The sequence below is a fragment of the Canis lupus genome, chromosome 25 (assembly GCF_003254725.2).
Source record: "Canis lupus dingo isolate Sandy chromosome 25, ASM325472v2, whole genome shotgun sequence".
In the NCBI taxonomy this organism is placed as follows: Eukaryota; Metazoa; Chordata; class Mammalia; order Carnivora; family Canidae; genus Canis; species Canis lupus.
Genome location: NC_064267.1, coordinates 50,797,664 through 50,807,794, shown reverse-complemented (window position 1 = coordinate 50,807,794; position 10,131 = coordinate 50,797,664). Strand labels below are relative to the sequence as shown.

At 70.3% G+C, this 10,131-nt stretch overlaps 1 protein-coding gene across 1 annotated transcript; it reads left to right on the top strand.

Annotated features, from left to right (window-relative positions):
• The first annotated feature begins 4,215 nt into the window (after positions 1–4,215).
• LOC112670023 (aquaporin-12B) lies at positions 4,216–9,319 on the top strand. The gene is made up of 3 exons (XM_025463699.3): positions 4,216–5,149; positions 6,551–6,667; positions 9,086–9,319. The coding sequence occupies exons 1-3, from the start codon at positions 4,543–4,545 to the stop codon at positions 9,304–9,306; spliced, it is 945 nt and encodes a 314-aa protein (XP_025319484.1). The 5' UTR covers positions 4,216–4,542; the 3' UTR covers positions 9,307–9,319.
• The last annotated feature ends 812 nt before the right edge of the window (positions 9,320–10,131 follow it).

The window sequence follows — 10,131 nt, the reverse complement described above, 5'->3', positions numbered from 1 at the left end:
GGGGCAAAGAAAGAAAGCAAATGCTAAGACGATAGGCGTCCGTGCAAATGGGCCCTTCGTGCCACCCGCTGGCAACAGGCGGGTCCTGCTTCGTGGGGGAGACGCCAGCGGCGCCGGCGAGCAGAGGCGGTGTGTGAGCGACGCTGGCTGGGAGCCCATCGCGGCCGCAACACGACCCCACGGCACGTGGTTATTTTCCACGAGAAAACAGAGGCAGGACGGGCTCCGCTTCTGGAGGAGGGGAGGGCGCCGGCGGCTGCAGCATCCCCCCCAGCAGGCGTGTGGGTTTGGGGTGACCCCAGGTCCACCTGTGCGTGACCTGAGCGACGTCGTCTTGCTCTCGGGGCGCGTGTGTTTAACTGAGAAGCTGTCGGGTGGTTTTTCCGGACATCTGTCGTCCGCAGTCGCAACCGTGGCCCCGGGCGTCAGCCCTGCGGGGCCAGGCGACTCCTGGCGGTGGTCAAAGTGGCCGACAGACACCGCGTCCCGCCACCACAGCCGCTCCGTCCCCAGCCCTCCCCGGCGGGCTCGGCAGCCACGGACCTGGGCTTCCGGCCCCGGGAATCCGCTCCCGCTGGCCAGGCCAGCGGTGCCTGGACCCGCTCCCGGCAAGGGACGCCTCCGCTCAGGTGGCCTAACGCTCCGTCCTCTGCCCTTGCCTGGAACAGTCGTGCGACCGACCGGCTGGAGAATGTCACCTATCGGTTCTTAAGAGACATCGTCCTGGAGCAGCCCGGGTGGCTCAGCAGTTTAGTGCCGCTTTCAGCCCAGGGCGTGATCCTGGAGACCCGGGATCGAGTCCCACGTCGGGCTCCCCGCATGGAGCCTGCTTCTCCCTCTGCCTGTGTCTCTGCCTCTCTCTCTCTCTCTGTTTCTCATGAACAAATAAATAAAATCTTTAAAAAGCAAAAAAAAAAAAGAGACATCGTCCTGCGTGCTCTTGGCTTGGGAACTGTTCCTACTATAGATGACAACTCCCCAATGGGCCTGTGTTAAATCAACTATTGGCAAAGATAAGTAGCAGTTCCTGAGCATGATTTGCCCCAAATAAAACATCCGGAAGGTGGCAAACTTTATGCAAAAAAACCTCAGTTCTTCAACAGATAAACCATTACGATGAGCGCGTGAAGCTCTCAACAGGCAGGACGTGTGCTGTTGGCGAAAGGGCCGGCGAATACCTCGGTGGAGCAGAACAGATCCGCGCAGAGTCCACGGATGTTGCCAAAGGAGCGACAGCAACTCGATAGGGAGAAAATAGTGTTTTGTTGTGTTTTACGATTTTTTTTACTCATTTGGCAGTGAGGTTAAGAGACAGAGAGAGCGCATGCGCACAAGCAGGGGTAGCACAGGGAGAAGGGGGAGCCGACTTCCCACCCAGCAGGGAGCTCGATCCCAGGACCCCGAGATCACGACCGGCGCCCAAGGCAGATGCTTCACGGCTGAGCCCCACAAGCGCCCCCGGGACGGTCTTTCCAACAACGGTGCCGGAGCCCGGGACGCCCGCGTGCAAGAAGCCAACAGGACACTGTACACCTTTCACAGACGTTAAGCCCTTAAGTTGAAATCAATTTTAGACCCAGATGTGAAGCACAAGACGGTAAGGCTTTTAGAAATACTTATCAAAAGACATCATTAAGGAAATGGAATCGGGTGAAAACATGTGAAACAATAAAAGGACCGGGGACTTGGCTCCAGGGCGCCCACGGAATCCGTGAAGAATCACTAGGACTGGACAAGCACATGCGGCCCAGTAAAATGCCGAGGGCCGAGCACAGTGCGCCACGAGCTCCTGCCCGGCCGTCTGTCGCCGGAGGACGCAGGGGCTGCCACACAGGATCAGTACCGGGTGCGCCTCGGGGACAGATGTGACCCGGCCTCATAAAGCTGAGCAGACCCCTGCCCTACGCCCCGCACATCTCAGCCTCTGTGCAGAGCCTCTGTCCTGTGCGCTCCGCTCAGGCAGCTTCCTGCGTGACAGCCCCACGCCCAGGACACCTGCGCTCACCCCTCGGGAGGGCGAAGGTACAGGCTCGGCTCCCCCACCAGCCGGCTGCTCAGTGGGTAGGACCATGGGCGCCCACAGCCCCACGCAAGGCCGCCCGGCTCAGCCGTGTGCAGACATCGGAGGCCTGGCACCTGTCACCCGGCAGGGTCTGCGGGAGGCCTGGCACCTGTGGCCGGTGGGGTCGAGGGGGGCCTGGTACCTGCTGCCGGTGGGGCCTGCAGGGGACCTGGCACCTGTCACTCGGAAGGGTCTGGGGGAGCCTGGCACCTGTCGCCGGCGGGGGACTTCGCTCCCAAGGCTGCCGGGCTTCCTTTTAGTTTCAGCTGAACGTTAAAAACTGTGTGTAAATGCAGTCAGTGCCCGCGGTCCTGGGCGCGAGGGGCGGGCCCACGGGGGGGGGGGGGGGGAGGCGGGGGTCTGTGCGGCCCCCAGGCGGGGAGGGTGGGGGCCTCGAGGAGGACGCGCGCCTGCCCCCCACGCCCACGCCTCGGCTCTCGGGGGCGGGACGGTGGTCCGCCTGGGGGGGCAGCAGGGCAGCGGGGGGCTCTCCCGGCGGGGTTCGGGGTTCACTCACCCCTGTGCCCCCGCCCGGCGCCTTCCCCGCCGCTGGGAAAGTGCCGGCCTCGCGTCGTCCACTGAGACAAGCGCAGGCGGCTGCTGTCCTGCGCCCCGACCCTCCCTCCGGGTCCCCTGTCCCCTGCGCCTCAGTCTCCCCAGCCGCGCAATGGGAGGTTGGCAGGGGGAGCCTTGGGGCTGGGACAGTGCAAAGGGACCCTGGGGAGCAGCGGCCAAGGGGACAGGCCCGCCCGCCCTCCGCGCCCCGCCCCGCCCCGGCCCTCCCCGCCCCTCCCCTCCCCTCCGCGCACCCCTCGGGAGGGCGGCTTCTCCTGGACCCTCGGGCGTCCCTCAGGCCTCCGGGGAACCGTGACCACGGGGCCTTCGGGGATCCCGCTGCAGGTGGCGGCCCTCGGGCGGGCCGGGGGGGCGGGGCGGGGGGGCTCTCGGGCGCCTCCTCCGCTGACGTCACGCCCAGCCCCCTCCCGCTTGGAGGGGAACAAAGGGTTTTGAAGGCCGGTCCCGCCTGCCCGCGGGGGCAGGGGCGCAGCAGCGGGGGAAGGGGTGCGGGGGCACGTCAGGGCAGCTGCGGCGGGCACGGGGGGGGGGGGGGGGCAGGGCTTATGCGGAGACCCGCCCCCGTGGCTCTGCCCCCCGCCGCCTACTGTGCCCCCGCCCCGGGGCCTCCCGCCCCCCTGCGTCCAGGAGGCCTCAGCCCCGCCTTCCCCAGCGGCCCCTGCCCTCCCCTCCTCCCCTCCTCCCCTCCTCTGCCTGGGGCGCCCCGCCCAGCCTCTCCCCGCCCCCCAGGCCCCGCCCCGCCTCTCCCCGCCCCCCCGAGGCCCCGCCCAGCCTCTCCCCGCCCCCCAGGCCCCGCCCAGCCTCTCCCCGCCCCCCAGGCCCCGCCCCCAGGCCCCGCCCCGCCTCTCCCCGCCCCCCAGGCCCCGCCCAGCCTCTCCCCGCCCCCAGGCCCCGCCCCGCCTCACCCCGCCCCCCAGGCCCCGCCCAGCCTCTCCCCGCCCCCAGGCCCCGCCCCGCCTCACCCCGCCCCCCAGGCCCCGCCCAGCCGGGCAGACCCCTCCCCCCTCCCCCAGCCCACGCCCGCCCCCAGCTGCAGTGGCCTCTGCTTGCTCCTCCGCGGTCCCCACCCCCACCCCCGCCCAGAATGACCCTCCAGCCCGACCGCAGAGTCCAGCCGCCCTAGGGGACCCAGTGCAGCGGCAGGACGTCCCCTGTCCCCTGAGGGGCGCTCCTCCTCCATGGCCTCCTGGGGGGACCGGGTGCGCCTCGACCTCCAGGCTTGTGTCCCTGCGACCTGGCCGGTGTCCGGACAGTGTCCCAATCTCCCCGGCGTGTCCGGACTCGGGAGCCCGCCCTGCAGGGGGGCGGGGGGGGGGCGGCTGGTCACAGGGACCCGGGCCCGCGGAGGGAGGAGGGCCGGGGGCTTCCCTTGCAAGGTCCTCGCGTCTGCGCGTCGGTACGGAGGCACCTGAACCCAGCCCGCTGGCTGTCCTTGGGCTGCGTTTTATTTGTCTACACTGCTAGGTGTGGCGGCCGGTTTCTGCAGGTGCAGGGTCTTGAGGCGCCCAGAGCAGTCAGGCTGGAGCACCCTCCCTCCCTCCCTCCCTCCTGCGGGAGGACCCGCCCCGGGGGACCTGGTGACGGGCGGGCCACAGCGCAGGTGCAGGCAGCCGCCCAGCTGGGCCCACAGAGCCAAGAGCACGGGGCGTGAGTCACCAGCTGCAGTGGAGGCTTTGAAGCCACGGGCGGCGTCTACACCCACGGCTGGCCGGGCGGGGCAGGGGCTGGCGTGTGTCACTGCGGGGAGGACGCCGGACCGCGGGCGGCAGCAGGTGGGGTGGAGGCGTTGGCAGGGGCGGCCGCCCAGGTGTGCGCTCCCACGGCTGGGCCTTGGGGTGGGGGCGGGCCGCGCCTCGTCAGCTCGGGTCCCCTGCTCCGCCCTGCTCCGCGCGGCCCGCAGACTGATGGCCGGCCTGAACGTGTCCCTGTCCTTCTTCTTCGCCACCTTCGCCCTGTGCCAGGTGGCCCGGAGGGCGTCCAAGGCCCTGCTCCCCGCGGGCGCCTACGCCAGCTTCGCGCGGGAGGCGGTGGGCGCGGCCCAGCTGGGGGCCTGCTGCCTGGAGCTGCGGATGCTGGCGGAGCTGGGCCCCTGGGCGGGGGGCTTCGGCCGCGACGTGCTGCTGACCCTCGTCTTCCTCCTCTTCCTGGCCCACGGGGCGACCTGCGACGGGGCCTGGGCCAACCCCACCGTGTCTCTGCAGGAGCTCCTCCTGGCCGAGGCCTCTCTGCCCGGCGCGCTGCTGCAGCTGGCGGCCCAGGGGCTGGGCGTGCAGGCGGCCTGCGCCCTCACGCGGCTCTGCTGGGCCTGGGAGCTCAGTGACCTGCACCTGCTCCAGAGCCTCATGGACGCCCACTGCAGCTCCGCCCTGCGCACCTCCGTGCCCCACGGCGCGCTGGTGGAAGCTGCCTGCGCCTTCGCCTTCCACCTGACCCTCCTCCGCTTCCGGAACAGTCTTCCTGTCTACAGGGTGCCCGCCGTGGCCCTGCTGGTCACTGTCATGGCCTACGCAGGTGAGACCTGTGTAGGTGCCCACGGGGCCGCCCTGCCCACCTGCACCCGTGGGACACGCAGGAGAGGCTGCCGGCCGAGGGGGCACCGCCAGTCCCCAGAGACCGCGGGTAGCCAGAAGGTGGCCAGGTGGCCTGGACACAACCCCCATTTCCCGTCATCCTCCTTCCATGTCCCACCCCCCATCCCCGACCCCACCCTCTCCTCCCCCACCCCTCATCCCCCATCTGTCATCCTCCCCCACCCCCATCCCCCATGCCCCATCCCCCATCCTCCATGCCTATGTCCTGGCCCCTGGGCCTCCAGACCGAGCTCCTGGGGTCCCTCAGCCCTGCGGAAGCTGCCCTCCCCACCTCGGGGGAGAAGCCGAGAGCCGAGGCCAGCGGCGGCCGCGCAGACTGCTGAGCTCCCCGGCAGCTGTCCCTGGCCGTGGGGACGGAGCCGGGCCACACCTCCGGGGTGCCAGGCTGGGGCTGCTGATAAACCCCCAGGGGCCCCACCATCCTTCTCTGTGGGACTGGCTCCCCTGGAGCGTTCTCCCGCCGTGGACGCCTGCCCCCCCCGCCCCGGGGCACTGTGTGCTGGCGGGACAGGGCTCTCCGGGCGGGATGGGGTGCAGGTCATGCCGCGGGCGCCTCACGCCTGCTCAGGGCACTAGGGCCACAACCACGACCAGCTCTCCGGGGCAGCGAGGCCCAGTAGGGACAGGACCAGACACTGCGTGCCCCGAGAGGCGCCACTAGAGCCCAAGTACAGGTGGGGAAGCTGAGGCACGGGTGAGCAGAGACTCGCCGGGAGAGGGCGCTGGGTCCAGAGCGCCCGGGCTGCGGCCCCGGGGACGGGGAGCTCCTGCTTCAGCCCCGCAGCGTCCAGGACGCAGGACGCGGAGAGCCTGGTCTCCCCCACAGCTTCGGCCCTAGACGGTGCCGCTGGGCGCTGCGGGCGCTGGCGCTCTCCCGGGTCTCTCCTGGCGCCCGGCCCCTCCCTCTCGTTTCTCACTGCGCTCAGCCCTCCCCGGCGCTCGTCTCTGCCTCTCTCCCCCTGTCCCCGTCTCTTCCTCCACATCTCTGTCTCTGTCTCCCCATCTCTGTCTCCTTCCCCATCTCACTGTCTCTCCCTCTGTCTCCCCATTTCTGTCTCCCGTCCCTGTCTCTGTCTCTGTCTCTGCCGCCCTTTCTCCCAAGGACAACCTCCCCCAGGGGGCCGTGGGGATCAGGGGTGGGGGACATAGGTCACCCGTCCAAGCGCCCGGGACGGCGGTTGAAGCTCCAGGAGAGACTCTGGTGGCGGCTGCTCCTAGGTGCGGGCGCTGGGCCTTGGCTGCGGGGCCTCCAGCCCGCGTCCCACGGGCCCCGGGGTCAGGGGGCAGGCCCCCCACAAGCACTGTGCGCTTCCTCCCACAGCTGGGCCTCTCACGTCCGCCTTCTTCAACCCCACACTGGCCACCTGGGTCACCTTCCGCTGCTCGGGCCACACGGTGCTGGAGTACGCGCAGGTGTACTGGCTGGGGCCTCTCGCAGGTGAGGCCGGAGGGCCCTTGGGGACCCAGCGCTGCTGGCGACAGGCCGGGTGTGGGGTCCCTGGGCTCCTCCCTCCGTGTCTGGGCAGCTGAGGGGGACGGGGCTGCCGCTAGGCCATCGGGGGCGGGGCTGCGGGGTGCCCACTGGCGGGGCCGTGGTCCCGGAGGGGCTGGCGCAGGGGGCGGGGGGCGGCCGGGATCGTGTCCTCACAGACCCTGAGCCGGGCGCCTGCGGCGGGGAGGACTGGAGCCTGGCCAGGCCCCTCGGGCCCGGGGTCTTCCGGCACCTGGCCTGGGCCCCACCTCACCCTCCGTGCCCTATCGGGCGGTACGTGGGGTCCGGGGAGCTCTGGAAGCTTCCTCCACGTGTCTGCAAGGAGCACGGCCCCAGCCTCCCCGGTGGCCCCCGCGGCCAGCGGCCCCCAGAACGAGAAGGCCCATGGTCGGGACCTTCCATCCCTTGGCCCCGTCCCTTGGCCCCGTCCCTCAGCCTCGTCCCAGGGGCGTAACAGTCCCGTCGCGGCCCACGTCCCGGAGGCGGCCAGCACTGCCTTGCACACCTGGCTTCTCTAAGGGGCTTGCAGAGCCGCTTGGCGGGTTAGAGGCCCTCGGTCTCCACCCTCCCCGCCTCCGCCCCGCACACCTCCTCGCCCTCCCTGTGGGCCCCATGGGTGAGAGCCCGGGGTGGGGGGGCTCCACGGGGCTCCGAGGTTACAGCTCTGCGGGCCTGGGCCGCCTTCTCGGGTCCCCGCTCCGTCCCGTGCCCCAGGTTGGCCCCGTCCCTCCTGCTCAGTGTTCCCGTGGGGTTCCAACCGTGGGGTCCGTGGCCCGAGGGGCGGAAGGGCTCAGGGATGCCCCCACCCCTGCTCCCTGCTGGGTTGCAGTCCCTCTGCCTGTCGGGGTTACCCTGCCTCTCGGGGAGGGTCCCAAGAAGGGCCCCGGCTGGGATATGAGATCTCAGTGTCGGAAATACGACGTCCTGGCTCCCACCTGCCAGGTGGCCTGTGGGGCCGTGAATTCATGTCTGGAGGGGAGGCCCGGTCCTGGGGAGAGGCCCCCCGGCCCCTGCACTGGTCTCCCAGGCTCCGTAGCCGCACCCACACCCCAGGGGCCTGCAGCCCTCGCACCTGGTGCAGGTGAGCACACTGGACTGCGGGTGTCAGGCCGCGCGCCCCCAGCCGGGTCCCCCCGACTTCCTGGCCTCTGGTGGAGGCTGTCGGGCCAGGCGTCCCTTGGCCTGTGGCCGCTCCTCTGCAGTCTCTGCCCGCCCTCCAGTGGCCTCTGCTGTGAGTCTGTCCCCTCTGCTCCTCCTCCTCGAGGGACGCCAGCCACCCTGGAGTTAGGCCCACCCTTCCCCACAGTGACCTCCTCAGCTTGACGACCTACGTACACAAAGATCTTATCTCAAATAAGGTCACGTTGTGGGATTCTGGGAAAGACGCGAGTGCGAGGGGTCACCACCATTCAACTCAGTACGGCCTCCGCCTCCGTAACTGCCGTTGTGGTGCCCAGAGCCACTAGGGTTCCCGTGGGGACTGGATGGGCAGGGAGGCTGGGGGGTCTGCACCCCGTGTGCACGGGCCCACTCTGCCCCTGTTCAGGGAGGGCCCCACCCCCTGGGTGCTCTTACGGCCCCAAGTCCACACGCCCTGTCTGTCTCCTGCCAGGGTCGGGGTGGGGACCGCCAGGCTGTTTCCATAGGACGGGGCACCCACAGAGCCGGGCACGCACAGGGATGGGGCTCCCACAGGGATGGGCACCCACAGGGACAAGCACCCACAGGACGGGCTCCCACAGGGCCGGGGCTTGGGACGCGCGGCTCCTTGCACCGACTGCCCAGCCTCCTGCGGGCCGGCACCGAGTGCTCCCACCTGGGGGACCTGGCCGCGCCCTGCCGAACCTCGAGGGGTCGCGTCCAAGGGAGCGGGCTCCGTCCAGCCTGGCCGTGCCGGCTGAGGCTCCTGCTCCCGGGTCCCGCTAGCTCCTCGGTGTCGTCTGCGGCAACGGTCTGTCCCCGCTGGTGGCCCGACCTTTGCCGGGTCTCCATCAGTTTAGTGCAGCTGGGCCGGCGGGGTCTGGAGGGAACCTGGGAACCAGGGCCCGGGGCCCGGCCTCGGCCCCCCGCTGTCTCCCCTTGGTCTCGAGTCCCTCACTCACACCCAACCCGGCCTGCGCAGGTGACAGGTCCCCGTCAGGAGGCAGCTGGGGAGGAAGAGCCGAGCAGGGACCCACGAGGCTGAGGGCGGGCCCGGGCCCCCAAGACAGCCGGCGGGGCACGGGGTTCCTGCCGATGGTCCCCGGCCCGAGGGGTTGACGCCTGGGAGGGACCAGGCAGGGCTCCCGGGGCCAGGCCTGCAGGGTCCCCGGGCCGCGTGGCCGGAGCCTGCTGGGCCCTGCCGTGTGACCTCGCTCCTCGCAGGCATGGTGCTGGCTGTCCTGCTGTACCACGGCCGCCTTCCTCGCCTCTTCCGGAGGAACCTGCTGTACAGCCAGAGGAGCAAGTACCGAACCCCGAGAAGGAAGCCGGCCCCGGGGCCGGGAGCCACCCAGACGCCTGCAGAGGGGCGCAGCAGCCGGGAGCCCGGAGCCGAGGGGGCCCAGACCCGCACCCCGCTCTCCCCCAAAACCAGTTGTCAATAAACCATATTCCTGAGACCCGCCTGTCTCCCTGGCCCGAGAGAGCTTTCCAGAAGGGTGGGCAGGGGTGAGCCCCGTGCAGTGGAGGCCCAGCGGAGGCTGCCCCGAGGCCCCTCCGTCTCCCCACGAGTGGGAGTTAGAATCAAAGGTAAGGCCCGGAGGAAAGGCAGGAGGTGCAGCGCCCGTCCCCGGGTGCTTGGAAGACCCGAGGGCACAGGTTTGCACGCTGGTGCCTGGCCGCCCGACACACCCCGGAACCCGCGGCCTCCTCACCCTGCCAGCTGCCGGAGCCGAGGCTGCACCCAGGGTCCCTGGCCCTCAGGGCGGCACCACCGCAGGTCCTTGGAGCCTGGCAAACCACCCCTGCCATCACTGGGGTGACAGCCGAAGCTGGGGCTCCCCGCCAGGCGGGGGAGAGCCATCTCCTCCCCCGAGGACCAGACCTAATCTGGGAACCTGCACCCCAAAGCAAAAGCCCTCCCCGGCTCGGGGTTCCAGAGCCCCGGCCTGCAAGTGAGACTGGCAGGGGCTCCAGCCCCAGGCTTCTCCCTGGCCTCTGGCCAAGGGGGGCAAGAGACAGAAGACGGGGATCCGGGTGACCCTTTTCCTCGCGTGGAGGCCATGTCGTCCCCCACAGCCTCCCAGGGGATGGGAGAAAGCAGGACCCCCCCGACCCACTTCCTACGGCTGCCCCTTCACCCCCTGGAAAGCTGCCCCCCCGACCCGGCAGTGAGCCTCCCCGTCCCTCCTTGGGGTGGCCGCCTGGCGGCTCCTGGACGGCCTGGCGGGGCTGCACGGAGGCTTCCAGAAGGAGGAGCCTGAGCACAC

What these genes read in the sequence shown, in the direction of transcription:
- LOC112670023 (XM_025463699.3), top strand. Translation starts at nt 4,543, where the DNA reads ATGGCCGGCCTGAACGTGTCCCTGTCCTTCTTCTTCGCCACCTTCGCC. An exon ending in CACTGTCATGGCCTACGCAG is followed by an intron (nt 5,150 to 6,550) that starts GTGAGACCTGTG and finishes TTCCTCCCACAG; the next exon opens with CTGGGCCTCTCACGTCCGCC. An exon ending in CTGGCTGGGGCCTCTCGCAG is followed by an intron (nt 6,668 to 9,085) that starts GTGAGGCCGGAG and finishes CGCTCCTCGCAG; the next exon opens with GCATGGTGCTGGCTGTCCTG.